The sequence below is a fragment of the Chiloscyllium plagiosum genome, chromosome 2, assembly GCF_004010195.1.
Source record: "Chiloscyllium plagiosum isolate BGI_BamShark_2017 chromosome 2, ASM401019v2, whole genome shotgun sequence".
Classification (NCBI taxonomy): Eukaryota; Metazoa; Chordata; class Chondrichthyes; order Orectolobiformes; family Hemiscylliidae; genus Chiloscyllium; species Chiloscyllium plagiosum.
The window spans coordinates 146686458-146713236 of record NC_057711.1 but is presented as its reverse complement, the minus strand read 5'-3'; the positions used below and the strand labels follow the sequence as shown (position 1 = coordinate 146713236).

Here is a 26779-nt window from a genome sequence, read left to right as displayed (position 1 = left end):
ATTCTGGCTAGTTTTCTTTCATACCCTCTCTTTCCTTAATATATATTTTGGCATTATTTTCTGGTTCTTCAAAAAAAAATCCTATCTTCTGAATCTTCACAGATTTGCATGGTGTTTCTTTCAATTTGCCAATAAGCCCAATTTCTTATTCCTGAAGAAGGGCTTATGCCCAAAACGTCGATTCTCCTGTTCCTTGGATGCTGCCTGACCTGCTGCGCTTTTCCAGCAACACATTTTCAGCTCTGATCTCCAGCATCTGCAGCCCTCACTTTCTCTCAATTTCTTATTTGGCCTTATTTGATTGGTTTCCCTCCAAGCATCTTGCTTTTTCACTGGGATACGTCTTTGCTGTGCTGTTAATACCAAAAAGTCTTGCATTGCATCTCAAATATTTTTAATCTAGTTTCCAGTCCACTTTGGCCAACTCTGCTTCATGCCCTTATATTAAGTTTTGTTTAGGTTTAAATCATTAAATCTTATAATGCTCAGTTCACTGCTGCCAAGAGACTGTTATATGATGAAGTTTTGATTAATCCTGTCTCGTTGCATATTACCAGGTCCAGGATAGCCTGCTGCCTTACTAGGGCTAGAATAGTTATTTCTGTGCAGCAGCAAATCCAACAGTGTTTCTTGTTAGACCGTTATGACCAATTGCTTTGTATAAGAGAAATCGAAGCACGGCCAAGCAATATTTTGCACAACACATTCTGCAATTAACCATTCCTCCAAATGAGAATCCAGAATACAAATACATTATTTAGAGTAAGTTACCAAAATAGTTAACTCATCCTTTCAATTAATTGAACTGATCATTCCCTGATAAGAACTGAAATTAGGGGAAAAAAAATCACGATTTCAATGCACAAATAAAAGGAAAATTATATCCAACACAAAATAATAGACAAACTGGAGTAGTGAGGTCATGAACTATCGAATAAATCAATCTGTTTTATTAGCCATAAATGCAATTCACAGATCAGATATTCATATTTCCAGACAGAGATGTATGTGATTAAATCAACAGATTCTATATTGTATTTATTACATGGATCCCTGTTTTGAATGTCTGGGGTTTCAATTTACGTTCTATATATACATATATGTTGTACAATCTATAGATAATACAATATTTCCATATTTTAAAAAATGCAACTTGTGTAACATATTTTCAAACAGTTGTCCAAAATAAGAATATTTTCTGCAAGTCCCTTCAATATATCCCAGAAGAATCACACAAATTAAGACTATGTTAGATTTAAAAGTAATTGTGCAACCAAATCATCATTTTCTATAAGTTAAAGTCAATATAAGAGGAAACGTATCTCATTTTGCACTTGGAATTTATTCTCCGAATGCCTTAAATGGCTGTAATGCCCAATTTCTCACATGCCATTTTAGGAGTGTCTCATCAGCAATACAAAATTCCTAATATGCATCATTTGCTATTTCAACTATATGTTCCCAGGTAAAATTACACAATGCATCCTTCATTAAGCAACTACTTGCCAAGATATACAAATATGTAAAGAAAAATCAAGATCCTTATGACTTGACATGTACTTTCTCAGCAAGCTTTTCAGCCCTTATATTTTAAATACCAAAACACAGGTACTATGAGTGTATGTTTCAACTTCAATAGTAATGTTCACTGCACATGTAAACAGTTCAGTTGTGAATCCATTTTGTAAGCCACATCATTATTTTTGTTCATTGTAATCTTCAAGCAAAAAGGTTACTTGGTAAACATGTCAGAATTTTCACATGGCATATACCTACTCTTCAGGTTAACCTCATAATCATATCAAAAATGTTATTTTGTTTTTGTTAAATACTGTGCAATGTCAGGCTGCATGTGTAAGCTCTAGTCAGCAGGGTCTCTGGTCCCACATTGAACACATGGATTGAATTCTCAGTCAAGCTGGTACTTTAAATTCAGTTTTGATGGGTCTTAAACAAACAGTTTGCTAAACCAAGATTCACACAGCATTGAGAATCACTGTCCAGACTTTAAAGAATCATCGCGTAGACACACTTTAGAACACACAACGGCACTGTTGGCAGGAGTGAACAATTCAGACCTATGTCTTTTCATACTCCTGCCTGAAGTATGACACATAGAGGCAACAAAAAGGTGCAGAGAAGTAATAAAAAAAATTAAAATTACCTTTAAAATACTGATGGAATATTAGAAATACCACATTATACGGCCAGATTTTAATACAGAATATTTCTAAATATTTGTAATACAGATTTTCTCTCGCCTTTCTTCATTAACCAACAGTCAAGCAATTAGTTTTCATCTTTTGACAAATTTGCTGCATTCATAACCCTCTCTTAACAAGCAACATTTGTTTAGTTAATCTAGATGCAAACCTGATTTCTGTCAAATTGTATCATTTCTGGGACAAGCCAAATTCAATGTGCAGAAATTAGTTACCTGTGAATGAATTAAATCACACTCCAAATTGAATAGCAATGGGAGAGAACAGACTTTGATACTGGAATTCTACTAATTCTGAACAACGACACTATTCATGCATTTCTTTCTTTAGAAGAAAAGGAATTCTCGGTTAATTTTGGACAAACAATGACCATGTAAAACAGGACCTTTGAACGGAAAGTATATCAGGAGAGTTTCTCCTTTATGTACACGACAAAGGATAAGTTTTCTAAATTCCACATCTTGGAAAGTAGCATTCAGTGGACAGTCAACCAAATATTGGCTTCAGTGTAAAGTGCAAACACTTCCAATTTTTACAAAGAAACGGTAATTAACATTTACTTCACAAGTTATTACAAATCATTTCTCTCAGGTGCCAGCTGACACTTGAAGACTCATGTCAAGATTGTAGCATTTACATGCTAAACCTTAAATCATGGTGCACAACCATTTTCAATAGTCATTGAAATCTAAAACAGGAACATAATGCTTCAAAATAGGTCAACGCCCTAATTCATAGCACATAATATACACTCATGAACATTAAATTTACATTATTCCAGAAATCAACATTAAAATGAGAAAGCTGGAGCTTGGTGAAAGGAATTTCAAGTTTCAGAAAGACAAGCATAGTCTACATGGGTTAACAAAATGAAATTCCTTCTAGCCAATAATATTATGGCTCAAGGTTAATTGAAATCAACCAAAGAAAGCCATGATAAAATTACAAACAAAATATGGCAAACATGAACAAAGACTACAGAAGGTGGCCAAGTGGGTTGAATATGCCAACAGGAATGCTTCATCTCCAACCTTTAAAAGGTAAGGAACTGTTGAATATGTTCATTAAATTTAATAAACCTACACTATACATTTTAGAATGCCTTCATACAAAATTCCTCCTCTGCATCCTTCTCCAACATTTACACCTAGTAGTTTAATCCCTCTGTCAAAACAGATTAGATTTCAAAAGAATATTCATTGCAATGATTTAAAGATATAAATGTGGTTCTTAAGAGGGTGTCTAAGCACTGTCATCACCCTGCAGCAGAAAAAGATTGTCAAAATGATGCAGCAAGTGTATCAATCAAGAGTTTGTAGGAAGAATCCACACATTTTTAAACTACAACTCTGCAGTTCATGAAGATGAAATTTTAAGACAACTGAAGATATGAATATCTTTTGCAGGAGCTGTTCCAAAATAAGATAAAAACACACTATCATAGCACTTGGAGCAGCCTGGTCAATTATATTCAGAAGTTCGATGATTCAAAACAGTGCCTTTGATCCCTGGTTTTCAAATTCTGACCAAGCATCATTCAGTTCCATGAAGATCATCTTAGCATACTGTTCATAAGGTTCACCTGTAGCCTTAATTTAAGAAAAAAGTTTAGTGTCCAGTTCATAACAATGAAAATATGCTTTATTTCATTGTAGGTTTAAAATATCAGAAGCAAATTACATTGCAGGCAGAACCTAGCTCACAAAAACTGTTGTGATGGATCCCACAAGGATTTAGTAATCATTTATTTAACTTAACTCTACTTTTTCTTGATTCGGAGATGCCGGTGTTGGACTGGGGTGTACAAAGTTAAAAATCACACAACACCAGGTTATAGTCCAACAGGTTTAATTGGAAGCACTAGCTTTCGGAGCGACGCTCCTTCATCAGGTGATTGTCAGCCTGATGAAGGAGCGTCGCTCCGAAAGCTAGTGCTTCCAATTAAACCTGTTGGACTATAACCTGGTGTTGTGTGATTTTTAACTTTTTACTTTTTCTTGTTGGTGTAACAAAGCAAAGATCAAGTTAAATTCAACAATAGTATTCCATTTCCTTTCAAACTTTTTAAAAGTACTAATGATATTTTATTATGTTAATTAATGAACTCCCAGATTTAAAATTTATTGCAATTGACTTGTCTGATGATGCCATTTTGTTGACCTTACCTTGTCTGGGTGAACTACAAGTATAGCTTTCCGATAGACCTTCTTCACTTGGTCTGGGTGCACTATGTCTGCCATGCTCACGGGTTTCCACTTAGTTTCACCCTCCCACAGTACTGTGTGCAGAGTTGACAATAAAGCCCTTATATTTCTCTCTTTTCCTTCAATCCAATCAAGGATCTAGCAAAGAATCAAAATTTCAATATGTAACCTAATAAGCAACAAGAATTTTGCAAACATTTTCATCTTTGTTATGATGGTTAAAAATATCACATAGCAATGGAAGTAAACTAGGTACCTGAAATAAAAGTGACCTATATTAAAACTTAAGTAGACAATGCTTAAAGATCTTCATACCATGTTAGGGATATGGACCAAAGGTGAGTGAAAGGAGTTGAAGTGCATATCAGTTAAAATTTGATTGAATGGTAGAATAATCCCAATGGATCAATGGCAAATTCCTGCTCCTATGTTCTTCTTTACCCTGTTGTATTCTGAATTTCATTGTTTTATCAATGCATCCTTGCAGTCAATGTAAAAAAGCCCAGAACAGCAGTATAATAACATTTCTCACTGCCAAGACATCACTTTGTAAAAGCAACTGACAACTGAAACCACCAATCATACCATAGCACCAGAAGATTATTTAACTGAACAAATTGATTCATAATGAATTTGAAAATATTTTTAACATTAGGTGCAAATGACGAATTGAGATCGACAAATATTTTACCAATTACAGTTAGAAATAGCTAGTCAATAATTCAATCTCTCTTCACAATCTCCATTAAGCTGCCATCATATTTAGCAATTTTAAAAAAAAAATCATTGAAGCCTCTCTCTCTTGTTGGTTGATTAATTGAATAGTGCTATCCATAACTGGATGTGGCAGGACAACAGAACTTTCAAGTGATCCATTAGTTGTGGAATCACATAGCTCTGCCCTTAGCAGACTGCTTCCACTGTTAAACATGCATGTGATACTGTGTTTTAGCTTCTCCAGGCTGGCACCACCATTGTAAGTATGCTGGAACTGTTCCTGATGGACTCACTTCTCACTGAACTGGGGCTGTTGGCATGTTGGAAATTATAGAGTCAGGCCATGAAGTTAGAGATTGTGCTTGAATACAATTCTGCTGATGATCGCCACAGTGCCTCATGGATGCTAAGCTTAACCTGTTGGCCAGAGGTTGCTCACACATAAAGACAGTAGCTGCGAACTTGAGTTCCCTGAGCCTTAGCTGCTGGCTTGTTTGGCTAGTTTGAGCTGGTTCAGTTCTGAGGAGTAACATAAGGGGGAAATCATATTTGGTGGAAGAGTATTGAGGTAATGCATGGAATGAGCCTACAGTAGAAAGACACCACTTTCAGATGAGCTGAGAACCAATAAGAATAAGACACCACGATTCTGGAAGACAAGGGAAAAGGATCAAAAATGAAGGATTTCAGTGTGCCATCAGTGAAAACTCCTGACAGCAACCTTTGCAAAGTATGGACACCACATTTGAAAGTGTAGAGAGGACTCCAAGGCCGAGGAGTAAACTATCTGGCCAGTGTGAGCTTCTATTCTTGGGTATTAGCTTTTATTTTTATTGACTGTTGCAGGAACATCAGCTTAGTGGATGTGTGCTGGATTTTAGCCTTGTATGAATTGCATGCCTGCTGTGAACGTTTTCCTAACCAAGAAGTATGATTTGTATATCTGTTTTAACTGAACTAATAAAGGTTTTGGTCAGTTGATACAGACTTGACTCTTGTCGTCTTTGCGCCAAGCCAATAACTCGCCAAGGGAGGTAACCAGGCAACAATCCTGTTCTAAATCTTGCCTATTTAGCACAGTGGTAATGACACACAATGCAATAAAATGAAGGGTGGGCTCAAGTATAAGGAAAGGACTTAGTCCCAAGGAAAATTGTGAAGTTACTCTTACAAGACCAGCATGGAGAGATGGATCTTCAACAACTAGTTTGGTGAAGACGCATTCCTATTGGTGATTCTCTCATTACCTGCTGCAGGCTAAGTCTGGCAGATATTGTGCTTTGGATGTGGGCAGCTTAGTCAGTGGTGATACTATTGAGTCACTCTTGGTGAAGAACATTGAAATTCACTATGTAGAACCACTGCTGTTCAAAATAGAGAAATGTTGATTCATCAACTTAAGGAGAGCAGTATATGATACTTAGTAGAAGGTTTGACCTGATGCCATTCAGGCTTCATGGGGTCAAGTGTAAATGAGAACAACCAGGATCACTCTCTCTCTCAATTGTTTGGCACTATGCCAACATCTCTACCAGGTCCTGCTGGTGGTATAGAACATACCCAGTAATAGTGAGGGTGGAGTCTAGGACACTAACTGTAGGGCATTATTCAATATAACTATGTCAGCCTGCTTTTGCACATCATTTCAGATGTTAGTGGGCAGGACCATGCAAGGTCTATTGGGTAGGGTACATCTTTGTCCTATCCAGTGCCTAGGTTGAGCCATGTAGTCTATCCATTAAACATTTCTGGAGGAGAGTATACATACTGAGTGGTTTCCTTAGCAGTTACAAGTCAACCAAGCTTTTGTGAGTTTGAAGTCACATGAAGTATAGACATTACGTTTCTTTCCCTAAAGGATGTTAGTGAACCAGATGGGTTCTTATGAAAATCCAGCAGTTCCAACATGGTTAATGCTGAGATTTTGCTCTTTTTCCAGATTAATTTAAGTAGTTGAAGTTAAATTTCCACAACTAATGTGGAGGAAACTGGACTTATGAATTTGAAGCACAACTCAGTACTCAAAAGAAAGCCTGTTCAACACCTCTTTACAATATGATGATCGGTAAAACCACATCACAAATTTGGAATGCAATAGGGACACAGCACATTCATCATGAACCTAGATAGGCCTGAGCCAACCTGAGTTAAAAGAGATATTCTACTTGTATTTGTAAACTCAAGGGCATCAACTCTGCATCAAATGCAGAATTAATTCTGTACGACAAAATTTTTTAATAAGTGCAGAAATACAAGATACAAAGTTCTATAGTCAAAGGTGCAGACAACACTAAAATAGGTGGGAAAGTACATTGCAATGAAGAAATAACATTTTTACAAATGTATTTGGAAAGGTTAGGTGAATGGGCCAAAATTTAGCAGATGAAGTTTAACGTGGATAAGTTTGAGGTTCTCCATTTTGGTCAGAAGAGTAGAAAGCTAACATTATCTAAATGGACGGAAACTTCAGAGTACTTTAGTGCAGAGGGATATGAGAGCGCCCAAGCATAAATCACAGAAAACTAGCATGCAGGTACATCTGGAAATGTTGGTATTTAATGCTAAAGGAATAGAGTATAAAAGTAGGAAGTGTTGCTACAACTGTACTAGGCATTAGTAACTGCACCTGCAGTATTGTGGACAATTTTAGTTCTCTTACTTGAGGAGGGATATAATTGTTACTGGAGGCAGTTTACAGGAGGTTCACTAAATGGATTCCAGAGATGAGGGGCTTGTCTCATGAAAGGAGATTGAGCAGTTTAGGCCTATAGCTTCTGGAGTTTAGAAGAACAAGAGGAGATTGAATTGATGTACATAAGATGCTAAAGAAGATTGACAAAATAAACGAAGATAGGATGCTTCCTCACATAGGGCAATCTTGAACGAGAGGTCATAGTCTTAGGGTTAGGGGTACCAGATTTAAAACAGACATATGGAGAAATTACATAGCATCTGTGGAATTCAGTACCCCAGAGTGCAGTTCATGCTGGTCATTGAATAAGTTTAAGGAGGAGATCAACAGATATTTAATGAGCAATAGGTTGAAAGATTATGGAGAGTGGGGCAGGAAAGTGGAGTTAATGGCAAGATGACCTCAGCCATGATCATATCGAATTGCAGGTCAGGCTCAATGAGCTGAACTGACTACTCCTGCTCCTAATTCTGCGCAACATGTTCATATTCTTCAAACCTTCAGTTTTAAGGGATCCATTTCTTTAGTCAGTTCTTCTCTTCGTAATTCTGCAATAGTCTTTGGTTCTTTTCTGTCCGCTGTACTAGAAAATCCTTGTTCCGACAACAGGTCCTGAAAGTCATTTACAGAAACTTTTGGTTTTGGTCCTGCAGAAGGGAGGAAAAGAAAATCAATTGAATAACAAGATTTTACTATGAACAGTTACTTGCAGTAAATTATATTACGTAAAAGAAAGTCTTTTTCTAACCATTGAAGTAGTTTTCAATAGAACAGTGGAGATTACAGAATGCTTTGAAATAACTGCTTAAAACAGGAAGTGGAGGGGAGATTAGACAGAGACAGGAATTCAAAGAGGTGACCCCACAGGAGGGGCATACATTTAAGATTAAAGTGTGAAATTTTAGAAGGAAACATTGCTCAATAGAGAGGGTTGAGAATGGAATGTGCTACTGAATGAATGATTGAAACAGGAACAATGTCAAAATTTAAGAATATATTTGACGGTATTTAAGGAAAAAGAAGAAAGGCATATGGAAATAAAGGAAAAATGTGAGGGACTAGTGAGTTTTTTGTGACAAGGTATCATGTAATTCAAGGAACTTTTATGATCAGTGGTGAAATGCAAATGCTTTTGAACAATTTCAAATATGTAAAATTCAAGTGGGTCGAAACATTACTTTCCTTTTTGTTTAATTGTTCAATGCGGTCTACTTTTAACTCACAACCACCTTCTCAAGCACAATTAGAAATGAGCAATAAATGCTGACCTTGCCATAGGCCATTCCATAGGCCAGACAAGGGCATATAAAAGGGCAAAGTTCAATTATGCAAATGTTGGAATTCCACCAAACAAAGGAAATCTCTCCTTTCTGACCAGTGCTGGAGTGGAGGATAAGCACAAACATGCAGCAGGTTGGCCAAATGGTTTAAGTCCATATTTGAATTCCTTTGTTAATCTATATGTTTTAAAAGCAGCTTGCCCTCCTTGATTAAAAAAAACTCAGTTTGACAAGTAATTTTTAAAAAGAAACAGTTGAAATGTAAAACAGAAGAAAAATTACCAAATCCAGGCCCTCGGATGCCTCGTTCCTCCCGTCTCCCCATGACACTGAAATTCAAATTGTAGTTAGGTTTGGTCTGGGCTGCTGGTCTAGGCTGATGTGGCTTTGATTGCTGAGTCTGTTGCTGTGAAGTAGTATTGCTGCCCAGTGTTCTGCCAGACTGCCATGAACTGCTGCCCACTGGCTGTGCCGGCTTCGGAGTGAATGTTCCTCCAGCTGTAAATCCTCCACTCAAGGAACCTGTAGAAGCATCAAGAATGATCATTGCTATAAAGACAAATCAACTATAGAAGTCATATTATTTATCTATTCTTTGTCATCACATGAAACAGAGCAGATTACATAGCATCCCAAACATGTGTGTCATGTTTCATAAAGCATAGGATTTGTACTGAGACTGACTTTGTTACTTACATAAATAATTTAGACTCAGGAGAACAATATCAAAATTTGCCATGGACACAAATTTTGGGGCGGGAGTGATAATCAATACTGCAGAGGACTGGAAGATTATACAGGAAGACATTACTATGCTGTCAGAGATGCTGTATAACTGCAAATAAGTTCCAAATAGATAAATGTGAAGCATTTTGATAGGAAGAATAAGAAATAATCCTGTGAAAACTAATTAACTAAATGGTACAGAAGAATATAAGGATCTGGTAGGTACAGATGAACGAATCACTTGAAGCTATGAAAAGAAACAAACCTGTGGTTCGAGCAACAGAATTAAATAGCAGGTAAATTATTATTAACCTGTACAGAACCTTGTTTTATCATACTGGGTCTCCAAATTTTAAGGATACAGAAGCACTGGAAAGTCGCAAAGAAAATTTACAAGAAGATAATTGAGCAAAGATGGTCAGAAACAATGGATCAAGTTAAAAAATATAGTAAAATGAAAAAAGGGCTCTTTTCTCAGAAAAAATGAAAACAGAGGAGTGACCTAATAGAGGTCTAAAAGATTATGAAAATGTTTGATAACGTCAGTATAAATAAAACTTTCATTTGCAGTGGAGACTACAACTAGCAGCAGTTAAAATAAGGTAATCATGAACATGTTCAAAACAAAATATGGCAGAAACCTCTTTGCCCAAAGAGTGATTAGAATGTGGAACGTATTATTCAAGTAATGAAGCAAATAACAAATGCATTTAAATATGAAGTTAGATAAACACAAGTGAGAAAGCTGTAGCAGGATATGTTGATGGGCTTTACTTGAGGTGTAGTAGAAACTTCTATGAAGCATAAAGAAGGGAGGAATAAAATCTGTGAACATAGTCTGAACAGATCAATCTCATCAATATTTACATTGCAAGGCTGTTATCTTATGACACACTTAACATGTCAATTATGAATGACTAAATGCAAGGTCCCAAAGGCAATGAGAATTTTTTTTTACCGGATCTGTCGGTTCTGTATTAATGGTTCAGGAACATTACCTGGTAAATTGGAACCAAGGTTACCAATGTCAGCAAATGGATCAAAAGATTTTGAATGACTAAATGATGCATTTGAAGGAGGACCGGAGGCAGCACCAGATGATGAAGCAAAAGTTGAGCCTACATTAGGAACAATCCAACATGAGTTACTTACAAGTTACAGTCCAGCAGTCATGAAACAGAGAAGTGCAATATTAATGGTGCAAGTTATATTACATTATCTGGTCAGGCAAAACTCAGATCTTGTGGACTATACCACATACTTGTTTAATCAAAACTAACTTGATGGCCAATGTAAGAATAATGTTAAATTATCATATCAGCAAAAAAAGGCTTTTCTTAAAGAAGTAGAACTTCATAAATATAACTTTTTTAACATCACAATCTATAAATAGGCAGATAAATATATAGCTATATTTGTAATTCAGAAGAGTGAATAGTCAATACACCAGAGCACATACTTAGAAAGTTTGATGCCTCTTCCACTGTTCAATGATTTATTCAAAATAGCTAAGAGAGTGTTTTCTTGTCTATCTCTTTTACTCAGGCAAATTGACTACACATTTATATAATCTGCCTTTGAGATGAGGTATTAAACTAAGACCCCATTTGTCCTCTCAGACAGACATAAACAATCCCATTCACCATTCGAACAGGAGCTTGGGATTCTCCAAATATCCTGGCCAACATTTATCCTTCAGCTAAAATAATTAAAATGGTTGTGTTTTTTGGCCACTACAGTGTCCAGATTGGCTTGCACATTGCCTACATGACCAGAGTGACAACATTTCAAAAGTACTAAAGTAGCTATAAAGCATTTTGGAACATCCTGAATTTGTGATAAGCATTATAAAATGTAATTACTATATTTAATTTTCTTTTTTATATTATCCCCAAAACTGGATGTGTGTATTTAGCCTCAATATGACTGGATAGCTGAATCAGCTTCTTGATCAGTGGTTTCAAGTAGTTTTTTTTTAATTCAATCCAGTGTTTAGTTGTGAAGTATCAAACCCTTTAACCTAAAGGTGAGAATTCTAAAAATTTAGCTGAAATTCCAAGTTATGCGTTTTCAAAAGAATGGGAGCACATCTCACATCTGTTCTTTTCAAAGTAGAAGCACAAGATATCCAAGGTGCAGTTTTACAAAAAAATATCAAAACAAGCATATGTTACTTTGCATTGTCTCTGCAAATGCTGTCTTGTTATTCTGTTGGGGAACAGCACTGCTGGAAGGCCACGAATTCCAGCCGCCCATGAGGTCTGGTTGACTGGTAGATGATGATACTTTTGATAACTCAGGTGTTGAGTTTCCTACAAGAAAGCATAACGTGCAAATTTATATTAATTCAAGCATTTTCTAAGAACCATTTAAATACTCATGATAACTAAAAACAACACAATCATTTACACCCAAAGCAACCATCAAACAGTGTGAATTACAGCAAGCCATGTCCACAAAAGCTGTTTTTAAAACTGTACTCTAAATAGATGAAGGGTGTGAATTGTAATGCTCAGTTGTATTTTATTAGGTAAAATGATAGCTTAATACATATTTTAAAGTGAGATATTGCAATTCGTCAAGGGATAAAACAAAGGAACATACTCCGTGAGACACCTTAGACCACAAACAATTATAGAATGATGACAACACAGAACATTTAGTCCATCGTCCTTGTCAAGGGGCAGCATGGTGGCTCAATGGTTAGCACTGATGTCTCACAGGGATCGAGGTTTGATTTCACCCTCGGGTGGCAGTTTGCACATTCTCCCCGTCTGCATGGGTTTCCTCCCGGTGCTCCAGTTTCCTCCCAAAGTCCAAAGATGTGCAGGTTAAGTGGATAGGACATGCTGAATTACCCCATTGTGTCCAGGGATGAGTAGATTAGGTGGATTATTCATGGGAAAATCAGAATTACAGGGATAGGGTAGGATGCTCTTAGGAAGGTCGGTGTAGATTTATTGGGTCTGCTGCCACGCTGTCGGGATTCTATGATTCAAACTTAATGAGAATAGCTCAGCTAATGTCACTTCCTGCCATTTTCTCACTGCAAGTTGTTATTGCCCATTCTCCAGTTCTCAACCCATTCAACAATGGGTACAGTTTATCTCTATTCACACAGTCAACACCTGTCATGATTTTTAACAATCACATCAAATCCTCTGTAAGGACACTTAATGATTCGGTATTGCTGAACAAAGAAATCTTGGAGCGCAGGTTCATACTTCCTTGAAAGTGGAGTCCAGATAGACAGGTTACTGAAAAAAGCACTTGGTATGCTTGCCTTTATTGGACAGTGGATTGAGTCATGCTGTGGCTGTACAGGATATTGGTTAGGCCAATTTTGGAATACTGTGTTCAACTCTGGTCTCCCTGCCATAGGAAGGATGTTGTGAAACTGAAAGGGTTCAGAAAAGATTTACAAGATGTTGCCAGTGTTGGAGGGTTTGAACTATAGGGAGAGGCTGAATAGGCTGGAGCTACTTTTCCCTGGAGCGTCTGAGGCAGAGGGATGACCTTATAGAGGTTTATAAAATCATGAAGGGCATGGACTGGGTAACCAGATAAAGTCTTTTCCCTGGGGTGGGGAGTCCAAAACTAGAGGACATACGTTTAAGGTGAGAGGGGAAAGATTGAAAAAGGACCTAAGGGGCAACTTTTCCACAAAAGTGGTGGCGCGTGCACAGAATGAGTGGCCAGAGGAAGTGGAGGAGGCTGGAACAATTAAAAGGCATCTGGACGGGTATATGAAAAGGAAGCGTTTAGAGGTATATGGGCCAAATGCTAACAAATTGAACTAGATTAATTTAGAATATCTGATCGACATGCAGGAGTTGGACTGAAGGGTCTATGACTCTGTGTAAATAGACCCAGTTTCACAATTATTCCACAAAGCTAGAGTTTCCCATTCCTGCAATCATTTTCATAAATCTAGTCTACAACCTCTTGAATGAGTTTACATCCTTCCTAAAATGCACTATTAGAGCCCAGTATTGCAACCCAATATTAAATGTAATAACACCAGTTGAGGATAAACAAATGTTTGCTAACTTCCTTGTATTGTATTTTAAGTACATAGGTACAAAACCGAGGATCCCTTATTAATTTATATCACCTTTGACAATTTAAGGTTGTATACATCCTTTGTTTAATCAACCATTTTAAAGATGTATTCTTCATTTTAAGTTGCCATTCCTCATTCTTCCTTCAAAAATGTATCATTTCATACATCCCTGCCAGTAAATTTCATCTCCCACCTTCCATCCATTACATCAGTCTATGTTCTCTTAAAATCTATCACTATCCCCCTCACGGTTCCCAAAAATACCCAAGAGTGTTTGTAGTTCCACAATTTTTTCTGAAGACACATTTCCAAATAATGAAAATGGATAAGACCTCTCAACTTTTTTTTGTCCATCAGCATTTTGTGCATCCCCAATTTTTGACTCTAATTGCCTGGAGAGCAAGCCCACAGCTGCAGGTCTGGAGTCACATATAGGTCAAACCAAGTAATGACGGCAGTTTCCTTCCCTAAAGAACATTTGTGATCCAGATAGATTTTTCCAACAATTGACAATGGTTTCGTGGCCATCATTAGACTCCTAATGCAGACTTTGCTTAGATTCAAATTCCACTTTTCACTGCTGTTTCTTTTTGTGAAAAGGAAAGTACACATTAAATGGAGATCATAAAAATATAAAACCTGGAAGTCTGGAGAGAAGGTGGACAACAAATATGATTTGTAGGCACAGCCCCTCTATTGAATATCATAAGTGGAAGACAAACAATGGAGGAAGAATTAAACATTACCACGATAAACTTACCCATACTGAAGAAATCTGAACTCGACGATGGATGTGGCATACCATTTGAGGATGAAAAAGCAGGAGCATTAGGAGTGAAAAACTGTCCAAATAAGTCTGGCTCAGTTTGATCAGTCTTGGGTGTTGGAAATGCAGCACCAAATGGATCAAAAGAGTCTGAGAAAAAACAGTTAACAGACAATTGCAGCTGTTTCATTACAATGTCTACTATTAGTCAAGGATCCACATAAAACACATACTGCACATTACTGGTTTTGATAAATCTTAGATTGAATTAAAAATTGAGGAGCTGACCGGATAGAAGCTATACTCTACTGAATTGTCAAAGAGTCATATTTACAAACGATTGATTAAGACCAGTTTGACTAAGGTTTTAGAACAACTGATGATAAAACAAGGCTAATACCTTCATATGCTTCAGGTCAGATTTTCCGAGAAGTGGCAATCTCAATCAAATGAGCCAGGTAAGCAGAGTGCCAGGTGAGTTGAGTGCCAGCTGGATAAAGTACTAGTAAGAAAGGGACCAGGTAAAGCAATGTAGTATCTAAGGAGATTCGGAGTGGATACGAGAAAACCTGTCTGGCAGGGGTATAGGTGGGTATCACGTCTATTCAGTGGGGGATTGAGGGAGTGCATTTACAGGGAGGAAATGGGTGTCAGGCCAGGGTATAGGGAATGCAAGTGATCTGAGGGAAGTGTAGTTAGGAGTGTGCCATGGAAGTATTGCATCAGTTGAATAACTATTTAAGCTTAGTCTATATTTAGAATAGAAAATTTAACCTCAATATCTGTTTAATTTAGTTGCAACCGTCGAATTCTCCATTTCAAATGGAGACATTTGCAGGGATCTACACATAGCGGAATTACCTAGCAGAAAATTCAACTTCCTGGGCAATTCTCTCAGAGTCTACTAAAATGCAGGTTCCACAGGATCTTTAACTCTTATCTTTGTGGGAATAACAATAGGCCCATTGAAAAATCTGGGCCTTCAATTTCTGTCTGTTGATTTATGGAAGTATAAAACTGGATGGTACCCTAAAATTAAAATTAAAGTCAATGATGAGGTGAGCACTGAGGATTTGTGGATACCCTCCTTGATGTGATATTTAATTTGGAATAGAAACAAAAGTCTTAAAAGGGTATAGAAGATTTCTGAACAATTGCAACCAATCCTCGACTGATAGATTCAAACAGGTTATTCCAGACTACAAGAATCGTAATGGATGACTAATTATCAAAATAACATTTGACCCAAAAGCATTAATTCGCCCAACACAACACATATGTGGAAAGTGTTTTTCTAATATATATTTGCTCCTGTACTCAATGCACTGACCAATAAAGGAAAGCAAGCTTCTCCTTCACTATCCTAACCACCTGCGACTCCACTTTCAAGGATTCCTGAACCTGCACACCAAGGTCCTTTTGTTCAACAACACTCCCCAGGACCTTACTATGAAGTGCATAAGTCCTGCTCTGATTTGTCTTTCAAAAAATGGAGCACCACATATTTATCTAATTAAACTCCATCTGCCACTGCTCGGCCCATTGGCCCATCTGATCAAGATCCCTTTGTACTCTCAGGTAACCTTCTTCGCTGTCCACTATTCCTCCAATTTTTGTATAAAGTTAAAATCACACAATGCCAGGTTATAGTTCAACAGGTTTATTTAGAAGCACTAGCTTTCGGAGCACTGCTCTTTCATCAAGCGCTCCAAAAGTTAGTGCTTCTAAATAAACCTGTTGGACTATAGCCTGGTGTGTAATTTTTAACTTTGTACACCCCAGTCCAACACCGGCATCTCCAAATCATTCTAATTGTTGTGTCATCTGCAAACTTACTAATCATATCTCTTATCGTCAAATCCAAATTATTTATATAAATGACAAAAAAGCAGTTGACTCTGCACCGATCCTTACGGCACACCACTGATCACAGGCCATCAATCTAAAAAGCAACCCTCAACCACCACCCTCTGTCTCCTACCTTTGAGCCAGGTCTGTATCCAAATGGCTACTTCTCCCTGTATTCAATGTGATCTGACCTTGCTAACCAGTTTACCATGTGGAAACTTGTCGAACGCCTTACTGAAGTCCATACACATCATGTCGACTGCTCTGCCTCATCAGTCCTCATTGTTACTTTTTCAAAAAGTTCAATCGAGTTCGTGATAACGAATTTCCATGCAAAAAAGCCATGTTGACTATCCCTAATCAGTTCTTGCCTTTCCAAGTTCCTTCCAACAACTTTCCCACCACCAAGTGGTCATTGGTCTATAGTTCCCTGGCTTTTCCTTACCACTTTTCTTAAATAGTGGTATCACGTTAGTTGAACCTCCAGTGTTCCAGCACCTCACCTGTGGCTATCGATGATACAAATATCTCAGCAGGGTGCCCTGCAAACACTTCCCTAGCTTCCCACAGAGTTCTAGGTCAGATCCCGGGGATTTATCTACCTTTATGCATTTTAAGATGTCCAGTACGACCTCCTTTGTAATATGGACATTTTTTCAAAATATTGCGATTTATTCCCCCACATTCTACATCTTCCGTATCCTTCTCCATAGTAAACACTAACACAAAATACTCATTCAGTGTCTCCCCCACCTCCTGTAAACTAAACAAGGACTATATTAATCAGAAATTAATTAAAATTGAGACACTAAACCTTTTAGGTCAATAAAGAACACAATATCTGCATACAAAAGCACAAGTTCTGATTAAATGAAATTAAATGACCACTTGTGTTTCAGTGGAGATACATTTTAATGCAGTTGACTTGGTGTTACTGTTCATCTTGTCCTTGATCTTCCTAAACTGGGTACTTGTGCTTCTGTCTGCTCACGTAACAAATTGCTCAAGTTTTAACTCTTGTTTGTCTCTTGAGTTTAACCCATTTTTTTGATGATAATTATGTAGTGACAGATAACGATGAAAGAAAGACTCCTCTAATAAAACTAATATAAGGGATAGTTCTTAATTATTCCAAATGACTTGCACAAATTTCAAAGCTAACCCTAACCCTACTTAGCATGTAACACACATTGCCAAAATTATGAAACATTCAGATTGGAGTACCCTGCTTTCTTCATTTAAGGCTGTCAACACAAACATGAATTACCGAATCCCTACAGTGCAGATAGAGGCCATTTGTCCCTTCAAATCAACACCGATCCACCAAAGAGCATCACACCTACTCACCTCCCCTCCCTCCTGCCCCACTCATCCCCACTTCCCTGTAGCCCCACATTTACCATGACTAATCCACCCAATCTACATATCCCTGGATACTATGAACAATTTAGCATAACCAATCCACCTAATCTGTACATGTTTGGACTGAGGGGGGGAACCGGAGCACCTGGCATAAACCCACCAGAGAAAACATGCAGACTCCACAGTCACCTGAGATTTGGATTGTACCCAGGTGCCTGGTGCTGTGAGGCAGCAGTGCTAATCACTGAGCCACCGTGCTCCCTCAGGCTTACAGATGCATTCTGGCAACTTCGGTACACTTGGTTTTGATCAAATGATCAAGTCCCAGGGTTGCTCTACAATTCCTGAAGAAGGGCCTGTGCCCGAAACGTCGAATCTCCTGTTCCCTGGATGCTGCCTGACCTGCTGTGCTGTTCCAGCAATAAAGTTTCAACTTTGATCTCCAGCATCTGCAGACCTCACTTTCTCCTGCTCTACAATCAGACCTACTTGACTTGGTGAAGTAAGTTTATGAGTAATTTGTTACAAAAAAATTGACCACAGGCAAAGAATCCTAAGTTTAGGAAAAGGGGCAAGACAAACATAAATGCTTACTCAGCTGAAATGTATCTCCAACAAAACACAAGTTACCATGAAGAAGTCCACAGTTTATATTAATAGAAAGTAGCTGATATAAAAAAAACTATTAAAGAGCAAAACCTTTGAGGAGAAGGGGCAGACAAGCAAATAGTTTTTCGCTGTCTACAAGTCCAGACAGAAGAGGTTTTTCAATTTAGAAATGTAAACCTATCAAGTTATCGTGTAAGAAAAAACATCCTGTATTGGCAGTTCTAACTATCTGGTAGTAATATCTATAGGAGCACCTACCTGCTGAAGCATTTGATACAGGAGCAACAGGAACCGGTTCCACTGGTGGTGGAGGTGCCCCACTGAAAAAGAAATCATTTCCTCCCCCAATTAGGTCAGCTGAGAATTCTTGTTGTATTTCTTCTGGACCGCCAGCAAATAAATCATTGAGCAAATCAGCATTGCTAGGTGAACTTCGCATTTCCACTGTCGGTGGTGCAATGTCAGTTTGGGCATCATTATTTAGTCCCAGCAAATCCACACTGTCCTCAGTGGAAGGTTCTGCAGTTTGGTCTGTTGAACTTTCAACATCTGCTTCAAAGAAAAAGTTTACGGTGTTCGTTTGTTCTGGCTGAATAGGGCTCTCTGGCTCATCCATCTTCACAGTGTTACACTCACTTGAAAAAGCAGCAAAATCATCATCTGATGGTCCACTTTCATCCACCAAGCTTGGATGACCTTCATCAGGAGTTTGTACATCACTAGCCCGGGAGTCCTCTTTTGCTTCTGCTAATTAAACACAGTATCAGACCTAACTAGCTATTTCACATTAAATATTAAAATCACTCAATGCAAATTTATTATTTACTCTTCAATTTCTTCTTCATTGGTGGTTACTTACAGCAGATATTCACCAAGGCTCCCTAGACATTGCCTTCCAAACACATAATAAAGGCCACTTAAAGGTACAAGGGGGCAGATAAATAGGAACACCGCCACCAAATTCCCCTCCAAATCACTCATCATCCTGACTTGAAAATATATTGCCATTCCTTCACTGCCACTGGGTCAAAAGTCCTGGGCAATAAATGCTGGCCCAGCCAGCAACGCCATATTCCTGCAATGGCTTTGCTATTGCACCAAGTTATTTTATTTGATGTCACCTTGGTTAGTGAGTCGGTGCCTTAATTAACCATGATGGGCACCACAGTTAATTGTACAGCTCAGGAAAATGAGTTTTCTTTCTCCTTACATTATCCATAGTCAGTTGGGAACACTATAGTTGAACTCGACCAGGGATCATTCCTTGTTCATGCTGCTTAGCTTCATAAAAGGTTCTACAGTAAACCAATTAAGCCATCCTGTGTGTGTCGAAGAGCTCCAGAGCCTCATTGACATGATTTCAGAGCAGAAACATATAAATAAATTTAAAAATTTATAAAAAAGTAAGCTAAGAGTGTAGGATGGTGTAAAGTAGGTAAACTTTAAGTTAGGAGAAGTAAATTTTACCCTGTCCCACCCCAAATAAATTAACGCACTGCACAAATTCAATTTATCAATGGTGTTCAACATTAGCCAACCTCAGACTTTTTATCTCCTTACTGTCACCAGGAAAAGTCCCTGCTTAATTTGCAGCAATGAAATAATTATTTACATATTTGGTGTTTTTTCCAAATATTTCTGTGCAAGATCAAAGCCTTGATACAGATTTAGCTGATTTCACAAAAACAGCAACATGCACATTCAAATGCAGGAACCAGAACGATTGAACAATACTAGTTCAAAGAAGCTAAGTCAATATCAATGCTTGCACTCCATATAAATAAGACAATGTGAAGCTAGTCCAATATTGGTCCATGAGACATAAAACTGATAGCTTAGCAGCTTTGCTTTGCTGGGAATTTGACAATAGGAATACTCAATTTTTCAATAAGTTATTGTAACAGCAAGGTCTTTCTTCTTTTAGCAACCACAGTGGAAATTTGATTTTAAATAAATATTCTCTGAAATGAAAATCAGGGAATTATGAAAATGGGAAACCACCACATACTGCACAAGCTGAAATTTGATCAATTTATCATGACCTTCCAACATTTACCTTCCCAATTTAATGTTTCAAAAAAGCTGTTGGAGGTGTCACTGTTTTGATGTGATGTCTCATCTTCACTGGTATTCTGTGAAGCATGGTCTGATTTAGGAGTCTCTGCATCATACTGCGCTGTCGACCCTGGTTGTCTGGGTAGTTCAGGCTTTCCTTTGTATGGCGAGAAAAAAGACATGAATCTCAGAATTTTCACAAATTAGATCTTTTCTCCACACTGATAGGCTTTTCTAAAGATTAAGAATAATTTCCATGAGCAAATATTGCTCACATATTTCAGAATTACCACCCAATAAACATAGGACCATGACAGTGGCAGTGTAGTACAGCAAGATTCAAAATCAAACCAAAGTAGATGTTGCCTGAGGAAGTTCTTTACAGAGATATGCCATTCTGACCTGTATAACACAAAGTCATGAACTAAACCTAATACAAATTGTTATGTGGTTTTGAGTGATCAATAAGCATTTATACAGTCGTGAGTGTCTCAGAAAAAATGCTGGAAGTAGGTATAAAAAGTTGTTTGAACTCTACCAAAGACATTTTCTTACACAAATTGCTGATACAAATTTCATTGCCTAGGATTCATACTTGTGTCAAATATGTCCATAGGTACAGAAGGAGTGGGGCAACAGAAAGTGTTGGAACAACGGGTCACTGAAAGTATAATGACAGAATATCCTAATGTTCTATTATCATGGTTCATTGTTGAGGAAACATGTCAGGACTAATTCTTTGAGCTGGGATTCTCAGGAGGCTATTGGATTCAGTATGCTCCCTGAAAACTATAAATTCATTACACTTCCTTTCCTTTCTCCCATAGCTCTGTAAATTCTTCATTTTCAATTTTATGCAATTGTCTTTTGAACTTGTTTCCATCATCTTTTCAAGTACTGAATTCCAGATCATAGCAACTCACTATGTAAAACAATTTTGCACCATTTCCCACTGATTGACAATTATCTTATGTTCTACTGCTTACAACCCTTGTCATTGGGAACAGTTTTTTTCTTACTTACACAGTCAAAATTCTTCATAATTTTACACATTTGTCCTTTACCTCATCTGCTCCTATGGGAAGGATTTCACTTTTCAAATCCCTCCACATATCTGAAGTCACTCATTCCCAGCACGAGTTATGTACATTTTCTCTGCACCCTCCCCTGCCCCGAAAGAGTAGTGACCAGAACTGGTCAGTGCTCCATTTGATAACTTATAAAGGTTTAGCAAAACTTCTTAGTTTTTTCACTGTATGCTTCTATTTATAAAAATTGTACTGAAAAAAAATCAATCTGCCCTTCAAAGATTTGACTAAATTTTGACGAAAAATCACGAAGAAAACCATTCATTGCATTTTGAAATGTACGCTACTCTAACATGCAGCGTGTCACTGGTCTCCTGATCTGTAGAGAGAGTTATATTACTCTGAGCATAAATATCACGATTAACATTTCCTTAATGCTGGCAGCTCCAAAATGGCAGCTTCTAAATCTGTTAGCACTTTGTGAACCTGCTTAATTTTAAACTTATATCAAACAATCATCTATAGAGCTCCTGATTTAGATTGTACTTTCATCTGCTACTCTTGCACCAAATGGGCATTAAATCACACTTTACTTTAAACTGCATGTGTCAATGTTCTGCCTGCAGATTCTTCAGTGCTGTCATGAACTCATCTGCACTCAATCTCTCTCTCAAGTCCTATCTTTACAATTGCACAGATTGTAATAAAGACGAAGTTTCAACTGTTTCATTTATTGGGTATGTTTTGGTTTAGTTTATCTCACACAACTGATTAAAAACTTAAAATCAAGTTACAAAGAGCTAACTTAGTTCCCAGATGACCAGTAAAACTTCTGGCTTAATAGTAAAACAAAATCTGTTGACACTGAATATACTGGGGAGAAATGAGACAACCATTAAAACTATATACTTTTCTATACACAATAACGTTGGGACAATATGCAGACTTTGGGGTCATATTGTGAGATAGAACAGATTTGCATTCAATTCACCAAGCATTTTGACTTTAACTGATTTGCACTGTTGGTGCTGAGAGGTCTGTCTCTGCATCAAGGGACAGGGCTTTGTAGGTTAATTTTGGAAACTCAGTAAGCCTCCCCTCCATAAAAAGAACTGAGGAAGAAGTGAAGTTAGCTCTTATCACCTTCTCTCTTGCTAGTAAAGAACAGTTTGAATCAACCAGGGATTTGTAGCTTTCCCTCAGCTAATGAGGGAGATTGGTAAACCAATGAGTGCTTTTCAGAAGAGAATATCTTAATACCAATTACTTTAGGGATTGCTTACTTGGTAATTGAGTTAACCTCATAACATGGCAAAGTCATATTTTGCTTTTCATAAAGAGTAAAAAGAAATAGATCTCAATCAAATAGCCCCTATTCTATTTCAACATTTTAGGTAAAATAAACCAGTGAATGGACTTGTGTTGAACTTTATCTTGTTAACTAACTTTCAGTTTGCCTCCCAAAAAACAGAAATGAATTTTGGCAAACTATGATTATTGTATTTCTAGCATTTTTAATCTCCTTGGGAATAAACAGTTTAGAGTCTGTAAAGTTATCCAACCTTAAATCAACAATCTCGACATTTCAATGCTCCTGTTTAGATAATCTCAGTATTTTTTTTCTTTCTTTCGTTCATTCTGGTACTTGTGACACTGTAGCTTACCTCTCTACTGTGAAGACCAAAACAGAACATTTAGTACATGAGTATATTTAATATACTTCAATCCTATTGATGTTTTCCTAATTTTTGTAACTATTATTTGTCTGACATACATAGTTATATAAATTCCATTCCATGTTTTGCATAAAAGTGCAGCCTTGGATATTGGTTTAAATGACCAAAGCTTACCAAATTTAGATAACATCTCTTGCTGTTCTTCACGGCTAGAGAAAAGAATCTTGGGATTGAGTCCTTTTGTCAGTAGGTTTTCCCATGGAGGTGCATTGCTGCTGATGTTGTCTCGAGGCTCCACCTCTACTTCCAGAGTTACCTGGAAGAGGTCTGGATATTTCTCCTGAATATCACATGCATCAAGATCATACCTGCCACACAGAATCAGCAATTTATCAGCATCATTTGACAAGAACTGACACTTATACAGCACTGTTAATATCCACTAGAGCATTCCAAAATGAAATATGACACCAAGCCATACAACAAAATATTGCGTCAAATAATCACATACAGGAAGACAGACAGGAAGCAAGGTAGAAAGCCACAGAGCTGTCAGGACTTACAGCCTAGACAACTAAAGGCACTGCTACCAGCACTGGCAGAACTAAAATGGGGAATGCAAAAGATTAGATTAGCACAGATATTGTGAAGGGTTACAAGTGATAGAAGATTACAGAGATGGAGGGATTTGATAACAAGGATGAGAGCCTGGATAGTGTTTTATATAGTCTTGTTTTGGACTTCCCGCCCCAGGGAAAAGGCTCTGTCTATTTATTTTATCCATGCCCCTCACAACTTCCTTCCTATAGGAATGAGACTAGAATTGCATGCAAAATTCCAATAGTGGCCTAACCAACGTCCTATACAGCCGCAACATAACCTCCCAAACCACAAACTCAATGCTCTGACCAATAAAGGAAAGCATACCAAATGCCTTCTTCACTGTCTTATCTACCTGTGACTCATTTTCAAGGAACTATGAACTTGCACTCCAAGGTCTCTTTGTTCAGCAACACTCACTGGGACCTTACCATTAAGTGTATAAGTTCTGCCCAGATTTACTTTACCGAAATACAGCACCTCACATTTATCTAAATTAAACTCCATCTGCCACTCCTCAGCCCACTGGCCCATCAGATCAAGATCCCATTGTATTTTGAGGTAACTTTCTTCGCTGTTCACTACACCTCCAGTTTTGGTGTCATCTGCAAACTTACTAACTGTACCTCCTTTGTTCACATCCAAATCATTTATATAAATGAGGAAAAGCAGTGGTCCCAGACAGATCCTTGTGGTACATCACAGGGAATTGGCAAATTTCACTCCCAATAGGCACAATGGGTGAGAAGATCAACCACAGAATAAGATGGGAAAATTGGGGTTATTGCTTCTTACATGGGGACCAACCATGGTTCAATGAGCAGTGCACAACAGCATACAAAGTAAACCTAAGAATACAGTTCTAAGCTGGTGAAGGTACAGATGTCGACAACATGCCTGCTAAACAGTGGAAGCAACATACTATCGACATAAGTCATTCCAGAGGAATCAAACAATCTTACAACTAATCAGATAAAAGGCTGCAGCCTTGCAAGGTGGTAAATGTTGGAAAATTAATGGGAAGAGGGGGATCTAGGATTATTCCCTTTCTCGATAATAACAAAACCTAGCATATTACTACAAAAGGCGAACACATTTGCAATCATCTTTAGCCAAAATGTGGCCCAACAGAATTGTGATGGAGGTGCCTGCAATGCTGGTTGGAAGTCATGTTTCTGTGAGAATGCGTTTGACTAGTCTGAGGGTATCTCTACCAAATTTGAGACAACACAGACAGACAGTGGTGGTGGAGGGTTGTTTTTCAGACTAAGAGGCCTGTGACTAGTAGAATGCCACAAGGATCAGTGCTGGGTCCACTACTTTTCATCATTTATATAAATGATTTGGATGTGAGCACAAGAGGCATAGTTAGTAAGAACTAGAGGGCATAAAAGAGACCTAAGGGGCAACTTTTTCACGCAGAGGGTGGAACGTGTATGGAATGAGCTGCCAGAGGAAGAGGTGGAGGCTAGTACTACTGCAAAATTTAAAAGGCACCTGGATGGGTATATGAATAGGAAGGATTTGGAGGATATGGGCTGGGTGCTGGCAGGTGGAACTAGATTGGGTTGGGATATCTGGTCGGCATGGACGAACAAGTTGGACCGAAGGGTCTGTTTCCAGACTATACATCTCTATGACTCTATGCTCATGAGCAAGTCTTTGTAAGGCCGACTGGACTGGGTGAGTCGAAGTTTTAATTTTATTATGCTTTTTTTTTGCAATTTGGCACAACTTAGTGGATTGATAGGCTACTTCAGAAGACAGATGAATGTCAACTACATTGCTGCAGGTATGGAGGCACATATAGACCAGCCTTGATAAGGACAGCAGATTTTCTTCCATAAGATTTTAAGATAATCTAATGTTTTCATCTTCTCACTAACGATACTGAATTCTTATTCCAGATATATTTCATTAAATAATTTCCATTTCCCAGTTGCTATACTGAGATTGAACTAACGTCTCCAGATCATGTATCCAAGCCTCTGGAAAACAAATCCAGTGACATAACTACTCTGTTACCATAAACCAATTTTTTCAATGGTGATTTTCAAGGTGTGGTTGGATTGATGCAGCTGCAGCAATGCAAGAAGCTTTACACCATCCAGGTCAAGGCAGTTTATTTGGTCAGTGCCCCGGCTACTGGATTTAAACCACTCCTTCACTGTGCGATCACCAGAAGGACTGCAGTAGGTCAATGAATAGACTTACCATCACTTTCTTAATACAATTGTGGGCTGGCCAGATTCAATGAAATCTCCAATACCCAAGTTTAAATTTCAACTGTTGTTCAATGCTCCTCATGACTTTAGAGATAGCCACAAAACTTACAAGAAGATAGCAAATTAAAAGTCCATAGATTGAGGATTGAAGATTGAGGCTTTAGCTCAGGAGTCTTTGACAAGGAGGTTGAGTGAAGTGATTACGCCACTGTTGAAGAGGGTGAAGACATGACTGCCAAGCTGGTTCAGTGTGCTATGTGCTTGATGTGGGAGGTCAACGACTCTGGTGTGTCTGGCTCGAAAAAGTGTGGAAAGCATGTGCACATTCAGCTACTGACAGAGCATATTGCAGCACTGATGAAAGAACTCGAGGACCTTAGGCTCATCCGAGAGAACGAGATCTTTCTGGACAAGACCTTCAGCGAGGTTATTATACCAATCATACCAGAAGAGAGCAGACTATGAGGAAGGCAGAGACTATGAGGTACAAGACACCCTGGGGGAAGCACCTGTCAGGAACAAGTTGAATCTTTTGGAAACAGTAGAGATAGATGACACTGCCAGTCTGCGAGGCAGCCAGGTCTGTCAATCAAAAGTTGGCACAGAGGCAGAGCGGAAGAGTGGGACATCGCACAGAGCCGTGGTAATAGGGGACTCCATAGTGAGAGGAACTGACCGGGGTTTTTGTGGCAGCAGGCGGGACTTA

At 38.1% G+C, this 26779-nt stretch overlaps 1 protein-coding gene across 1 annotated transcript in view; it reads right to left on the bottom strand.

Annotated features, from left to right (window-relative positions):
* Nucleotides 1–915: 915 nt before the first annotated feature.
* Nucleotides 916–26779, bottom strand: part of gak (cyclin G associated kinase) — a 42432-nt gene continuing 16568 nt past the window's right edge. Inside the window, exons 7-16 of the mRNA XM_043720893.1 lie at nt 23423–23616; nt 20546–20701; nt 18748–19236; nt 14665–14820; nt 12016–12153; nt 10840–10959; nt 9398–9637; nt 8334–8482; nt 4388–4564; nt 916–3811 (exon numbers count right to left, since the gene is read on the bottom strand). Coding sequence (XP_043576828.1) covers nt 3710–3811; nt 4388–4564; nt 8334–8482; nt 9398–9637; nt 10840–10959; nt 12016–12153; nt 14665–14820; nt 18748–19236; nt 20546–20701; nt 23423–23616 — 1921 coding nt within the window. The 3' untranslated portion in view covers nt 916–3709. The remainder of the gene's footprint in view (nt 3812–4387; nt 4565–8333; nt 8483–9397; nt 9638–10839; nt 10960–12015; nt 12154–14664; nt 14821–18747; nt 19237–20545; nt 20702–23422; nt 23617–26779) is intronic.